At 46.8% G+C, this 16,353-nt stretch overlaps 1 protein-coding gene across 11 annotated transcripts in view; it reads left to right on the forward strand.

The window, feature by feature from the left end:
- Window positions 1–16,353, forward strand: part of NRXN2 (neurexin 2) — a 326,517-nt gene that overhangs the window by 169,170 nt on the left and 140,994 nt on the right. For all 11 annotated transcript variants that reach the window (XM_063316920.1, XM_063316927.1, XM_063316922.1 and 8 more), the window contains 2 exons: window positions 7,357–7,530; window positions 7,937–8,056. In XM_063316920.1, the coding sequence (XP_063172990.1) occupies window positions 7,357–7,530; window positions 7,937–8,056 (294 nt within the window). The remainder of the gene's footprint in view (window positions 1–7,356; window positions 7,531–7,936; window positions 8,057–16,353) is intronic.

The raw sequence follows: 16,353 nt of genomic DNA on the forward strand, positions 1-16,353 counted from the left end.
GTTTGGAGTGCAACTGGCTTTGATCGTGTTTGTGGCACACTGACCCAGCTCTGCCCAAAGTGACTGGTTCTGTTCTTCCCTTTAGCAGGGGATGTGGTATGTATCCTAATCCGTGCCTTCTTTATCCTGCCAAAAAGCGTGATCTAAAAGCTTCACTTGACCCAAAACGTGACGAGTGGCTGGAGTCAGTATCTGTGACCGTGGCCTATGGAAGATTGCAGCTTGGGCTGTAAGGGGGGGAAATGGTAAATGCTTCTCAAAAGAAGCGAAAGTGGCTGAGTGTAAGTGGGTGCTGCCACGGAAGGCAGAGTTAAGCATGTCAGGGAAACAAGAGGAAGTCGCATGCAGGGAAAATGGGGCCCTTAAGAAGTGTGCGCAGCAGAATGAGAAGCGACGGGGTCAAGGGCGAATCTCGGCTGAAAGAGCGTGGCTTGAACAGCGGAGCCGGCAGAGGGACGGACGGAGTGCCTTGAGGCGGTCCAGTCTTCGAGCGGGGATGAATGAGAAGCGGACTGCGGAAGAGCCGTGGGGGGGAAGACGGCGTGGGGGGAGAGGAAGGGGCGCACAGGCATTGCGGCCGGGTGGGGCCGGAGAGGGGCTGGAAGGGAGGGAGGAGGAAGCTTAGAGAAGAAAAAGCAGTGTACGAAGTGTAGGAAGCGAGAATGCTTTGTGAGGACAAGAAGATGGAGCAGACAATGGTCATCTGAGCCAGTGTTTCTCAACCTCAGCAACTGTACGATGCATGGACTCCAACTCCCAGAATTCCCCAGCCAGAATTCTGGGAGTCAAAGTCCACACATCTTAAAGTGGCCAAGGTTGAGAGAAACTGATCCAGAGGTTAAAAAAATAATAACAATAATAATGGCATCTTCACTGCAAGGGGAAAACAATATGATGGGGCGGATAGAAATGTTTGTGGCGAAGATCTCAGAGGCAGCATTCCTTGTATCTGCACTAACCTGTCATGGAGAAGCTGAATTTGAAGGCGCTCTGTTTGGGACGATGAGTGCATTTTGTGCAAGGTTGAGCCAAGTCAACTAGCAACCTGTGGGCAAATGTTTTGGCTGTGGAGGGGGGTAGTTTCATGCTTTGGGGCTCAAATTAGCTTGTGTGACAGTTTTGATACAGTTGGTTTTTTAAAAAGTAATTCAATAAGCTAAACCAAAGGAATCCAAACCACAAGAGACAAGCTGTGGACATCATAATTAAAATAAATGTGGGCTTTGACCTTTAACAAAACCGCGGTGAGCTGTGCTCAGACCTTAAGGGAGAACAAGCTCCCAAATAAACTGTTAAAAAAAGCACTTTGGGTCTAAGGAAAGCTGCCTCTTCAGGGTGGGGAGTGACATCTTCTGGACCTGCAGGAAGATTTTCCCTTCGGGGGCTTGCTGGGGATTGTAGAAGCCGTAGTCGGGAAGCGCATAACCTTACAATCATTTCCAAGTGGGTTTTTATTTGTCAGATTTCTCTACCACCCTTCTCACGTACGACGACTCAGGGTGGTTTTGCTTAATAAAGACGTCTTTGAATTGAGCTTGACTCCTTGGGGGCTCCCTGGGTTTTCCTTCGCCGTCTTCTTCTTGGGTGGTTTTTGGATTTTCCAGTTTAGTCTGCAACCCTGGGATCTCCCAGTGGTCTCCCGTCCCCTACTAGCCAGCCTGACCCAACATGGCTTTTTCAGAATCAGCCCAGGTCATTGCCTATTAAAACAGTTTTGAATTCTGTAGAAATTCATCTGAACACAGGAAAGTTTGGGGAAATGCTGCTTTAGATGCTGGTAAGGTTCAAAATGGAGAGCCAGTGTGGGGTAGTGGCTGAAGGCACCAGGCTAGAAATGGGGAGACTGGGCATTCCAATGCCACAGTGGTCAGAGGAGGGGCTTGAGTCGTAGACAAGCCCCTCCCCAGTTCACACAAAGATAAAGAGAGGGAGGGGGAAGCACACTCAGACATGCACAATCCTGCTTCTAGAACTGTTACAGTAAAAGTAAGCCTGACCTATATGGTTGTCATGAGTAAGGATGGCGAGCAGGGGGCTCCCATCCAGACTGTCAAGCGCATGTGTAGCACTGAGGAATTGGTCAGCCATTCAAAGAGACACAGATCGGGACCGCCTTAACCCTTGGGGGTTATATGGCTGGGTTTTTCCCACGCTTCTTCAGTTTGTTAGGATTCCTGTTATGTACTAGCAATAAACATTAGAGACCAGTTCCTTGTCTCAGCGTGGTTCCTGGCTGTTAGGACAATGGTATTGGTTTCTTAGACTGGTCTACCTTGTAGGGCTAACGATGGGTAACTTTGGGCCAGTCCCTCTTAGGAAGAAGGAGACAAGGGCAAACTGTTGGCAGATGCTGGGAAAGCCTTTAGCCCAGGAGAGGTCAACAAAAGTCACACACCAAGCATTTCTATAAAAAATAATTTATTTACAGAAAGCAAAAACAAAAGCAAAACATTTAAAGGACTTAGCTCTCATTGAGAGCTACCTGGCTTGCTACATGCCGGCAGAGAGAAAAAGAGGAAGTGAAGAACAAGTCCGGGCAGGTCCTCCCCCCAGGCTATTTTGCATGAAGCACGTGAGAGGAGACAATCACTTGCAACCTTTCACCCGGCCAAATGATTAGGTATAATAGTAGCTTAATCTATTAGTAGGAAAACCTCAACACTCCCCTTTTTACACTATAGATTAAGTTGCAAACCAATCTTCTCTGACAACTCTTTGTGTCTTGGTACCGGAAGAGGTTTGGTTAAAATATCAGCAATCATGTCTTTTGATTCACAATATTTTAACATTATTTCTCCTTTGCTTATCATATCTTTGATATATTGATATCTAATATCGATATGTTTTGTTCTACTTCTGCAGGCTTCAGATTTTGCCATAGCAATGCAAGCTTGATTATCCTCATAAACAGTTATAGGCTGGTTCACTTCCATGCCTATGTCTTTTAACAAATGTTTAAACCATGTAACCTCATTACAGGTTTGTGTTAGAGAATAAAACTCTGCTTCTGCAGTGGAAAGAGCAACAAGTGTTTGTTTTCTAGAATGCCAGCCTAAGCTAGATCCAGCAAATTGAATTAAAATCCCAGAAGTGGATTTTCTGTCACTGACATCTGCTCCCCAGTCAGAATCGGCAAAAGCCTGCAATTTCTCAGTTCCAGAGGCATTTAGCTTCAGGCAATAATTCTTTGTTCCTTGCAAATACCTCATTAACCTCTTCAGTGCTGCTTTTCCAGTAGATGTAGGCTTCTCTACCTGTCTACTTAAAATGGCCACAGAATTTGAGATATCTGGGCGAGAATGATTTGCAATGTACAGTAAACTTCCAATTGCAGATCTATAGTTCTCTGCCTCAGTTAATTGAGTTTCTCCGATATCTTTCTGAAAATCTATTATCATCGGAGTAGAGACTGGTTTACAGTCTTGCATATTAAAATCTTCTAGGAGCTTTTGAATTTTACTACGTTGGTTTAACAGGAAGCTACCATCCTTGTCTCTGTGTACTTCCAAACCTAGGTAATTGGTCACAACTCCAAGGCTTTTTAATACGAAATGGCTTTTCATGCAGGCTTCAAAATCAAGCCTTTGTTTTTCTGTTGATGTGAATAGCAGCAAATCATCAACATAAATGCACAGATACATATAGCCTTGTTTGTCCTTCTTCATATATACACAGGGATCTGCTTTTCCTTTTTCAAAACCAAAATTCTGCAGTTTTTCATCTACTTTTTGGTTCCAGGATCTAGCAGCTTGTTTTAACCCATAGATTGACTTCTGCAGTTCACAGACTAGATTCTCCCCTTTTTCATAGCCAGGGGGTTGCTGCATGTATAATCTGTGGTCTAAATCACCATAGAGAAATGCAGTTTGAATGTCATAGTGGTTAACTGACATTCCCTTGAGTGCAGCAACTTTTAACAGTAATCTAATTGATTCACCTTTAGTAACTGGTGCAAAAGTCTTGTCAAAGTCTAAATCTTTCCTTTGAGTGAACCCTTTTGCAACCAACCTTGCTTTATATTTTTGGATTTTGCCATCAGCATCCCTTTTCAGTTTGAAAACCCACCTACAACCCAGACAGCGTTCATTGGGAGGTAGATTTACCAGTTTCCATGTTTTATTTTCCTTCAAGGATGCTAATTCCTGTTGCATGGCAGAATGCCAATTTTGTGCAATCTCAGGTGGTAAAGCATTCACTTGTTCTAAAGACTCAGGTTCTGTGAATATGTGAAAAGCCTTTACTGTTTCAGCCTGAAAACGTGATGGAGGAACACCTTTATTACTCCTCTGAGATCTGCGAGGTAATACAGGGCTTAAATTTTGACTCCTATCACTTTCCTGAGAAGCATCTATCTCATCAGACAGATCTTCAATTTGCTTTTCTGGTTTAATGTCCTCATCAGGCAAAAGATCACCATCAGCAAGTCCTTGCTGTTCTCTTGTGGTCAGTTCAACTGGAGAGCTAGAATTTAATCTCCCCCAGTTTTGTTCAGCAAAAGAAGCGCTTTTGCTAATTATTAATTTCTCTCCCATTATGAACCTGTAGCTCCTCTGGCTTTGTTCATAGCCAACAAAGATGGCTTTCTTTGTTGTGGGGCCTCCTTTCCTTCTCTGCTGTTTTGGAATGTGAACCCATGCAGTGCTACCAAACACTCTAAGATGGCTTACCTTTGGTTTCACACCATAAAACAAATGGAATGGAGTGTCCTGAATCATAGAGTTATACAACCTGTTCTGAACATAACAAGCAGTCGATAAAGCTTCTCCCCAGAACGTAAAACATAATCGTGAATCTTTTAACATGCATTCCATCGCATTTTGCAAGGTCCTGCCCTTTCTTTCAGCAACACCATTTTGCTGAGGGGTGTACGGGTTAGAAAGTATTTGTTCTATCCCTTTTTCCACTAGGAACCTTCTGAATTTGTGAGAAAGGTATTCTCCTCCTCTATCACATTGGAGTGCAGATACAGGCCTAGGGAATTTTCCATTTGCCCATGTCACAAAACCTTTAAATTTCTCAAATGCCTCATCTTTATGTTTTAAGATGTAGATAAATGTGTATCTTGAGAAATCATCAATGATGGTCATTGCATACCTTGCTTGTCCAAGACTTGGAGCAAAAGGACCAATAATGTCAGAGTGTACAATTTCCAAAGGTCTAGTTGTAACTCTGTCACTGTGCTTACTCACAGGAGCTTTTAGTGTTTTGCATTCTTTGCAAACTACACAGTCTAAGTATTTATCACAGGGTTTTATCTTTAGGTCAGCACACAGCTGTGGCATTTGTGCTATATACTTGATATTAGCATGACCAAATCTCCTGTGCATCAGGTGTACACATTGGTCATGATATGGTGTGTTGCCAACTGCAGCCTTGCAGCTTGGCTTCCTTGCATTTTGCACAATGTACAAGGAGTCTTTTAACATACCAGTAGCACACAATTTCCCATTTTTACGTATCTCACAACCATTTTTCTTAAATGTTATGATATACCCTGTTGCAGCCAATTGTGCCACAGATAAAAGGTTTGATTGTAAATTTGGCACATACAACACACCTTTTACAGTTTCTTCTAAGCAGGATAAATACAAGTCACCTTGTCCCATAATTTTGGTCACAGACCCATCAGCCAAAGATACACTTTGTCTTTCAGTTTTAGACAGTGACACAAAAGAGCTTTTACAATTACATAAATGACAACTGGCCCCAGAATCTAACACCCATACATCAGAATTACCCTTCTCAGCAACCTGTGCAATTTGGGTTGTCTGAAGAGCCTTCTTCTGTGTTGCCCTTGTGTTCTTCTGCTCTGTCTTTCTACTCTTGGGTCTCATGGCACAGTCTCTTTGCAAATGTCCAGCTGAACCACAAGTGAAGCATCTCTGGCTTGCTAGCGCTGTGGCCTCAGGTTCCTTTCCCTTCTTTTCCCTCATTTTCTGGTCTTGCAGCTTTCCAGAAGAGATGGGGGGGGATCTTTCCTCTCTCTTCTCCCATTCAGCGAGTAAGCGCTGTGTAACATACGATGGGGTGAGGTCTGCTTCAGGCATAGCCTCCAGGGTACAAATCAGCGTGTCCCACGTTTCATTCAGTGAGGACAGGAGGATATAGGATTTTGTGAGAGGTGTAAATTCCATTCCTCTCTCCTGCAACTCAACAAACAGCTGCTGAATATAATGCAGGTGCTCAGGAAGGCTATCTCCTTCTGCAAGGTAGGCTCTGTACAGCTTTTTCGTCAGAGTAACTTTACTCCCTGCTGTTGCCTTTACATATAAGTCTCTCAAAGCGTCCCAAAGTTGCTTTGCAGACTGCATGCCTCGCACGTGGACTAGCTGATTGTCCTCAACTCCCAAGATAATGGTGGCTCTAGCCCGCTCATCCTTTCTCAGCCATTCAGCATTGGGATTTTGGGGGGTTTGCTCACCAATTTGCAGCCAAAGATCCTCTCTGCGAAGATACATTTCCATCTTCAGGGCCCAATTCAAATAGTTGGTCTCTGATAGGCGCTCCAGAGGCATCGCTGAGGGCTGGGAGGTAGCCATGGCTTCTTCCTTCTTTTGCAAGTCACCTCAGCTAGCTTCTAAGTCCTGCAGACCGGCAGTTGCTGGAAAATCTCCAGGTGGCTCCAAAGAAAATCTTCACAGGTCTTTGCTACCTGCCTTTAAATTGTGCATGAGGTGTGGAGTTGATCTCTCTTTTCTTTCTGGGTTTTACTGCGTTGTTTACTGGGCCCATAACCTGTTGGCAGATGCTGGGAAAGCCTTTAGCCCAGGAGAGGTCAACAAAAGTCACACACCAAGCATTTCTATAAAAAATAATTTATTTACAGAAAGCAAAAACAAAAGCAAAACATTTAAAGGACTTAGCTCTCATTGAGAGCTACCTGGCTTGCTACATGCCGGCAGAGAGAAAAAGAGGAAGTGAAGAACAAGTCCGGGCAGGTCCTCCCCCCAGGCTATTTTGCATGAAGCACGTGAGAGGAGACAATCACTTGCAACCTTTCACCCGGCCAAATGATTAGGTATAATAGTAGCTTAATCTATTAGTAGGAAAACCTCAACACAAACCACTTCTGAAAATGATGCCAAGAATGAATGAGGGGGCTTGGCCAGGCAGTCGCCAGGAATCAAGGCCGACTTGAAGACAGACAGACATCGATGTTAATAGTAATAGTAACAGTAATAAATTACTAAATTTATATGCTGCCCGACTCCCAGCAACTATTATGTGTAGTCCCTTTTTCTTCTCCAAAACCACATTCAGTGTCAGAAAGAACCGGGCACAAGCCTTGAAACCACTGAAGAGCAGGAGGGCAACAGGGCACCCAGGGTCCTAATGTAACTGTGTTCGTCCTTGCAGGGGAGCTGTACATCGGAGGCTTGAGCAAAAGCATGTTCAACAACCTGCCCAAACTCGTTGCCTCTCGGGACGGTTTCCAGGGCTGCCTGGCCTCCGTGGATCTCAACGGCCGACTCCCAGACCTCATCGCCGACGCCCTGCACCGGATTGGGCACGTCGAGAGGGGCTGTGATGGTAAGGGGCGGGAGGGCGTGGGTGCCTGTGATGCGCTAAGCCCGTTCAATCGGTTTAAGAACCAGTATGGTGTGCAAGGTCAGAAAATGGAGCGATGCACAAATTAAGATGCGTGAATCCAGACAGGAATTTAATTATGCTAACCTGGCTTTGGAGTTTAGTGCTGTGTGAACACAGCCATTAGGGCTGCCCTCGCCCCCTCCTAATACAGCTCAGCGGGCCCCAGATTTGTGCCCCCAAGATTCACCAAAAGGTTAGCCAGTTGGTGTCTCCTGGAAATGTTGACCTGCAATTCCCAGGAAGGTTGCGTTGCATTTCCTGACTGCTGTTCTGCCCCGATAGCACCCCGGGTTGGAACTGTCCTCTGATCCTGCCTCCTGCTTCCTCCCCACCCACCCGTCCCCAGGCCCCAGCACCACCTGTACAGAGGACTCCTGCGCCAACCAGGGCGTCTGCCTTCAGCAATGGGACGGCTACACTTGCGATTGCACCATGACCTCCTACGGCGGCCCGGTGTGCAATGACCGTGAGTAGCAGGATGGGGGGAGGGCGGGTGGCAGGAGCCTGGACATTGAGGGGCACGATGGCAAGGTCTCTGAGCAGCCCTGCCAGAGGGCTCTGTGGGATGAGCCCCCCTCTGGGGTAGGGGGTCTTTCTGCCACCGGGACCAGCAATGATTCAGAACTAGATCCGTGGAACGGACCCTTGTTAAGAAGCAGCTGAAGGGTTGGGTTCTGCAAATGCAAGTTTTCAGGGCAAGCTCTTTTATCTGACTTTTTCTGCCTGCCTACATTGCAGATTCCTGGGGAAGCGGAGGGTGGGGTAGGAGAAATCCTCAGCGTGGGTTAGGGATCCCCCCGCTTCATTTCCAAAGGCATGGGCAGCACTTCCTGTAAAAAAGCTACCCATTCATGCCACACACCATCTCTGGGCATCCATGGATGCACCTGAGGACAGATCCTCAAGGAGCAGTCGGAGCAAAAGGAACAGGCGCCGCCATGGCCTTCCACCAGGTTGCCCCCTTCCTGTGCCCGTCTCCCCCGCCCCCCCAGAGGCCCTCTCTTGGACCCCAACCTCATTGCTCTAAGCCGGCCTACTCAGTCAGCTGGGAGTCATGGGAGCTGCGCTCTTCAGTATCCAAAGACCACCAGGTTTGTCAAGGCGGGGAGGCTGATGTGAACGGAGTTACTGTGATAAGAGAGCAAAGAAAGAAGGTGGCATAAAAACGTCAGAAGGCAAAATTGCCAGGAACAGACCATGTGTGTAGACCCTGATCAGGGAAAGAAGATCTGTGCAATTCCAGCCACAAAACATAGGTTTGTATTCTGGATGTGTCTGCATCATCATCATCACCCTAACAACAATAATGATTTTAAGTGTTTGTACATTTGCCCCCAACACGTCTTTTATGCAGAGTGTTACTTATTTGTTTGTTTGTTTAGCTGCATTCCGGGACCTTTCATTTCTCACTCGCTCACTAGTGAGTGAATGTTTTGATGTGGTTTCTTTTTTTCCCCCTTGCTGTGCAAGCATTCAGAGCTTAAATGCAGCTTAAAAAGAGAAACAGTCTGGGTTTGGGGTTTCAGCAAAGGGGTTAAACCCCACGGTGTCTGGTTGCAGGCGTGATACCTCTGGGGGGAATCCCTCGGAATTACAGCCCCTAGGGATCTGGTGAGCCCAGGGAGAAGCGAGTTTGGCAATGCATATACATCGCTGGGAACCAAGGAGAAGGTTCCAAAGTTTAAAAGTTTATTTATTTATGGTCAAAGACCAAAAATAAGGAGAGGGTGAAACAAAGGTCTGTAAAGCAGCAGATGTGGTAGGCCTGGCAGTCCATCAATTTTGCTTCTGTCCATTCTGCAAATTTCTGTGATTTAAAAAAAAAATCTCTCATACATTATGGTGAATGTACTTTCTCCCCAAAAACATACTGATAAATGTGCCAAGCCTGCACATCTGCATTTCTAAATGTGATTTATCCTCCTCTCCCCCCATTGTTGTTGTTTTTTTAATAAGTTCCCTCAATGCTTTTTGCCATCCTTTCTGAGCGAAGAAATGCATCGGAGAATTTGGAGAAGCGAGGAACCTGGAAGATAATTACAGGCAATCTGTGCATTAGTCTGAATCAGATCAGTTTGCGTCGGAGCTTGCGAAAGCCAAACCCCTTATGCATGGGGGTGGGGGCGTGTGGAGCTATTGCTTAGACCCCTCGGGCTCCGTATTGCAAACCAGAAGCAACACTTAGGGAGCTGGTTGAGAAGGAATGTTTTTTGTCGCTCTCCCCAAGCGTGCGGCATCGTGCAAATTGCCATCGGCAATGAAACAAGATTAGAGCTTTTGCAAGAAGCTCAAAATCTAAAGGTTAAAGTATGAGCGACACCCAGTGCTGTAGGCTGGACTTTAACGTTGTCTCTGTGGGCAGCAGCCGATGAGAAGGCTGAGCTGTTCTGAGATGGTGACGGATGGGCAGGGATGCGGCCCTCCTCAAACCACCGCCTGGGTGCGGCAGACGCCTTGGGGAGAAGGTGGGAGGCCGGTTAGGTCGTAATGCGAGGGCCAGGATTCCTGAACATGCCACCCCCACTACTGTACCTCTGCGTTTCGATACCTTCCGTCTGCGCGTGTGCCAGCCAGGACCCGCCCTTTTTAAGTTATTCCGAAAACGGTCGTTTTCCAAGAAGGCTTCAAAGCACGGTATCGTCCTGGAATGGGAGGGCCTGAAACATTCAGTGTGTTTTAAACCATCTTTACGGATATTTTTTCCCCCTGTGTGACGTAAGTGTGCCAAAGGTCCTTGAGGATTTGGTGCAGAAAACAATTACTTAGAGAATGCTTTTATAGCAATTCCCCTTTTCTCCAGAGTCCCCTTTTCGGGAGAGATGGGCGGTGATAGAAATTTGAAAAATAAATAAATGTTCTTTAAAAACCTAAATTTAAATTTAAAAACCTAGCAATTTGAAAGCATGCAAATGTGAGTTGATTAATAGGTACCGCTTCGGTGGGCAGGTAATGGCGTTCCGTGTGTGTCATGCCGGCCACATGACTGCAGAAGCGTCTTCGGACAACGCTGGCTCTTCGGCCACAAAACAGAGATGAGCACCGCCCCCTAGAGTCGGACACGACTGGGCAGGGGAACCTTTACCTTTTACTTTGCTTTTATAGGAAGAATGGTGAATTAAAATTACAGATTTATTTGACAGGTGATGGGTGTCTCAAGGGTGCTGGGAGTTTAAATTTAAACGGTTTAGCCCAGTTTAAACAGTTTGTAAAATTGAATCATTGCCATTTCCAAGGAGGGCTGGTGGGTGTATATAGGGGGTGGGGGGTGGAAATTTTTTGGTAAAACCTTCAGGGGCTTTATCAGTCAAAGGAAAACTAGAAGTCTCCTCCATGTTGAGCTTGATCCCTGCTTTTTTTTTTCCTTGACCGTAACATGCATCTGAATTGCTATTATCTCTCCTGATTGTTTTTTCAACTTCCCAGCCTAGCCTCCCACCCAGGACAAACCAGGTTCCACCCTGCTTAGCTTCCAAGCCCAGAAAAAGTCACACTTAGGAGCTGCTACCTGCAGAGACCAGAATAGACTTGGCTAAGTTAAATGGAGTTGGTTCAAGGCAGTTTCTGACGCCCCATTTAAACTGGGCCTTTATTCCAAACAGCGAGGACTAGAAACATGTTTTCTTTTTAGGGGAAGGCAAAATTCAGCTGGGTAGGAAACCACTACCCCAAAGAGAAGCATCTGGAGCCAAACCTAGATGTTAAAAAGGGAGTTTCGAAGACAAATCCACTGGAGAACCCAAGCATCCATTCTCAGATAGGAGGACAGAGCAGCACCAGCAACTGGGTGGTAGGATTTGATCACAGTTTACTTGGGAGCCCAGCCTATCTCCCCCGCAGAGGGCAGGCCTTCCCGGGAAAGGGAGGCAGGAGGCAGCTGTCTTTTGTCCACCAAAGCTTAATTTACCTCATCAAGTTCTTTAGCTTTGTTCATAACGGGCAGTTGCCTCCTTGACGGGTCAGGGGAATTGCAGGTGGCTGGGGGGATGAAATCACTTGGGCTGATGGTGCCCCCTCTGGAAAATAGGGGCCCTCTATCCCAGGGAGGTCTTGGGAATGGCAAGAGGCGTAGGCACGCTATATTTCAAGCTGGCCTGCCTGGAGGCGACGGGAGGCCACAGGCCTGGGTGAGGCTGTCCTAAGGAGTCTACACAGATTCAGCACTGAGACTGAATCCAAGGGCAGGCAGGTTTCCCCAACGAATTGAACTGATCCGTTGATCCAATCACCCAAACCATCTGGAACGTCAGAACAGCCGGATGGTTCAGTGGCTCTTGTGCTTGCACCAGAACACCTTTTTCAGAATCAGACTGATTGGCCAAATCAGCTCCATTCATTTCTTTCATTTCTTGTCTCAACATTTCCTGTCAAATCAATTTGCACAGCCTGACCCAAAGGCGCGTTGTTGGCCATCATCCCTTGCTGGCGTTCAGTCTGCTCCTGCCCAGAATTAGCACGATACGGGCAGATTTGGGGTTGCCTGCTAGACAGGGCTTGATAACTGTCTTCAGGAAAACAAAAATGACCTAGCAGCAGCCTCTAGTAAATGTGTAGAGAGAGGATGTAACACTCACCGCACTCCCATGGTATCAGTCCCATCACCTGATATTCACAGGTATTGTATAATGGAGCCCAGAGGTTTGATTTTTAATTACAACATGATTTATCTTAATCTGCTGACAAGGTATGCAGTAAAATGAAGTAGGGAAACTTTTAATCCACAGGAAGAAGCCACGCTTCCCCCCACCAATCCCACCTCACCAGGTTTTCAATCTACTCCAGACAACCTTCCAGGGGCATTAAAAACACAAGTGGGTTTGTGCTTAACCAAGTCAATTAAAGACTTGGCAGCTGCATTTGTGAAATACGCTAAGCTTGGTTAGTTTTAGCCTTGGTTAGGGTGCGTGTGTGTGAGTGTGTGTGTGTGTGTGTGAGGGAAACCCAGCCCATTCAGTTATGAATTAACCTTCATTAGGCTTTTGCACAGTACACTGAATTATTTCCACAGCTAAGCATGTTGGGTGGATGGCACCCTTGGGCTCTAGCATCTGAGCAGCAGCATCATGCAGATAAAAATTGCATGGCAGCCTTGTGCTAGCTGGCTGGGGAATTCTGGGAGTTGAAATCCACACGTCTTGAAGCTGTCAAGGTTGAGAAACACTGTGCTAGAGCCTTCCTTGATAGCAAGCCATGCTCCCTTGTGTAGGAGTCTCTGTCCCAGGAAAATGCTGTGTGGACGCAAGAAAAACACCGGCTCAAAGAATTCCCTTTCCTGGAGGATGTGGGAAAGACCTCGCCATGGTGCTGAAATTCCAAAGCTTTTGTTGCGTTAACGTTTTGGTCACCTTCGGATGCTCTGTGAATCTGAGGATGCCAAAATGGGTGAGCTTGATCTGGACCCAGGTTGGGACAGAGAAGAAAGTGGTGGCTGGCCAGTCACTAACTGCACGCTCCATAAAAAAATCAGGGACATAGTAGCAAAGCGGCTGGGATTTTTAATCTTATTTATTTAATTTACAGGCTACCCAACTCCCAAATGACTCTGGGTAGCTTACAACTAAAAACAACCAGCATATAAAGAAGAATACAGCAGACCAGAAGAGCAAAATACAAAAAAAACCCAATAAAACAAAACACCAAAAAGAGGCCCCAGGCACCACATCCCCAAAGCCTGGGAGAGCAATGAGGTCTTCCATAATTTCCTGAATTAAATCTCACATGAATCCCGGGGGGCGGATAGCGTTCCAAAGGGCAGGTGTGTCAGCCCCACTGGGTAGACCAGACCAGGAAATCAGCTCCAGAGGAAGACTAAAACCACTTTTATTAGATTGGCTGCAATAACAGGATCTTGTGATGGTCCTGGACCTGCCCTCTAACTTGCAGCTTTTTAAACTCCTGGAATCAGGGAGGCATCTGCCTGGGCCGCTTCCAAATGTCATCCGTTCGCTCTGGATTTAAAGAATGCTTTGGCCCCTTTTGCCTAGGGAATGGTTCTTGCCTATTTCCATCAAGGTCATCTTCCTGACTCTCTATGGTGCTACAACAGAGTAGGCCAGTGTTCTCAACCTTGGCAGTTTTAAGACGTGTGGATTGCAACTCCCAAAATTCCCCAGCCAGCATGTCCACACGTCTTAAAGTTGCCAAGGTTGAGAAACGCTGGAGTCGGCCCACTTCCTGGGTCCCGCAAGATGGTGTTCTTCAGAGCATACTCACCCGTGGGAGCAAACCAGGTCAGCAGAGACAGCTGGGGATAGGCAGTCCCTCAAATAGCCAGGCCCTGTGCCTTGGAGGTGATAACCAGCACCTTGAATTGTACCCGGAAGCGAACTGGCCACGCAGCAGGGTCATGCATGCATAACCCGCTGCCCCCATCATGCCTGTGTTGCCATGCTCTGGACTTTTAAACTGCTTTAGTGCTTCCTTGAGTACGTGCCCATCAGCATTCCCGAAACTCACCCTAGAGCACCTGTTCGGCTTCCCAAAAACACAGTGGACAAGAAACAGCGTATGTGCTCCATATGTGAAGGCCCAAATTAGCCCGCTGCAGCAATTGTGTTCAGATAATACCCTGAACCTAAATAAATGCATCACATCCTGGCTATGCGGCAGGGCCTGCTTCCCACAAGCTGCTGAGACCAGGGCTGGACCCATGCTTAACCACCAGCCCCCCGAACTCACCTGAGCCCAGCTTAGCGAGTGTATGAGCCCAGCCCAGGATGTAACAGGCCTGTGGCAAAACCCCTACGCTTTGTCCCCACTGATTGGGCCTCTTTGGGACATTTTCATGCAGCACGGTGCTTCACCAAAAGCCAGGCTGTGGGGAGACATTGGACAAAGAGTCGCCTGTTTCCCTCTGGACCATGGAGGCCTGCACATTTCCCCTGTTGCAGCCCCCCCTCCCTGGAGGGGTGTATGGCATCAGAGCAAGCAAAATCCAGGGGCCGACTGCATCCTTCCTTCTGCTTCTCCTCCACAGCCCCCCTCCTTTGATTGCCCCCCCCCCCCCCGCTCCTGCATTACTGGTGAAGCCACTTGCATATTGGGGCTGACAGCCCAATCCATTTTAATGAGACAAGGGGCTGGCAGTGAGAACTGGGAAGTCTTTAATGAGCCCTATTATGCCAAGACCCTGAAGCACGCTGCAAAGAAGGGGCACAAGGGCCATCTCTCCCAGTCAGATACCACCCCTGTTGCCATCTATTAAAAGAGGTTGTGCTGTCCTCCCCCTTTTGCAGTTTTCTTTTGGAGAGGGCAGTGTCACTGAGGAAGCTATGTGGGAATATTATTGCTGAGTGTATCATGTTGGAGAGATTGCAAGTGTCTCTTAAGCACGCTGGAGTGCAGATTACTAGTGTATGATGGCAAAGAAGAGGGTTTTGCTAGTTGGGAGTCCTAACTGGGGGTCTTCAAGAAACTTGCCATAGCCAGCCCTGCCATCACATGTCAGAGCTCAGAACAAAACAGTCCCACTTGGAATGCTCTTCAGAAGGTTTTGAATATTCTGTATTTCAATGGGAGTGTTTTGAATGGAGGGAATACTGAGAAATTGAAAGACGTTTGTTCCCTTGTTGTACTTGGACTACTAAAATAGTTGGATATTAATCCCTGTTGAGTGTCATCAGCCACCCAAGGTACCAAACAATTGGCCAAGGAGATTATTTTTAAAGAAGTATATACTTCAAGCAGATTACAGAAAGCAAGATTAGTTCTGCTTATGTGTTGCTTCTATGGTTTGGTAGAGGCAATGTAATCTTTTTAAAATGAACAATAATAGTAACCCTCCTACTTTTGTGGCACTTGGACAAAAAAGTGTGGAGCAAATGTTGCCCTGAATGCTACTAACAGCAGGATATTTTAGAGCAGGAAGTGTCTGAAGAGGATGAAAGAGCCTCAGATGACATCTCCAGAAAGATGTGTTTTGTTTAAATAATTTATTAAATAACAATAATTTATTGAATTTATATGCTGCCTGACTCCCAGCGACTCTGGATGATTTTGTTTTGTTTTCAAGGTTTAAAGGGTGAGGATTGGAGTGAGAAACTTCAAATAATTCAATTACTTCCTTCCCCGCCCTTAAGATTCCTCCTAGCCCCTAAAATCTAAAATAAGTGTGTTTTTCCCCAGGCCTCAAACCCTCAAAAACGGCTGTTTTGAGCTCAGCATGTTTGTGTGCCCATAAGCAGAGATAAAGTTCTCTTCTTTATTTTGCAAGGTCAGTGTTCACCCAATCTGTTCAACCTCGCCCGTGATTTAATTCACACAAAGCTTGGTTGGTGTTAATCTTGGTTAGCCTTCTTCTGGCTCTGCATCTTGGGCTCACCGAGGCCATTCAGTTATGCTGCAGCCCGCGGTAACGTGCGAACCCAGGAGATGGGTTAATTCAATAACCAGATGAAATGGATTGTGTGAATGCAGCTGTTGAAAAGCTGACCGGGGTCCCAGGTGAGCACCACTTCCGTTCTGGAACCGAAACACCGTCCTGTGCCAGGTTCACAGATCTGGTCAGTTCCTGGGGCCGAACAGAAAGCCAATAGAAATGCTGCCCGAGGTGGTTGCGTCACCTTGCCGGAGGGCTAGGCGGCCAAACAGTCTGGGCAGCCTTGGAACAGCCTCGCGTCCCCCCACCCCAGCGGGGTCCTGCGGTTGTCACCTTCTCTCTGATTCACACATGTCTTTCCCTGCTCTGCTGTCCTTGCTGCGCTCTCAGCTGGCCCTGGATCTCAAAGGGCCGTTGGACTGTAAATCTGAGAGGAAGGCAGAAATAGG

Source organism: Candoia aspera, chromosome 17 (assembly GCF_035149785.1).
Source record: "Candoia aspera isolate rCanAsp1 chromosome 17, rCanAsp1.hap2, whole genome shotgun sequence".
Lineage (NCBI taxonomy): Eukaryota > Metazoa > Chordata > Lepidosauria > Squamata > Boidae > Candoia > Candoia aspera.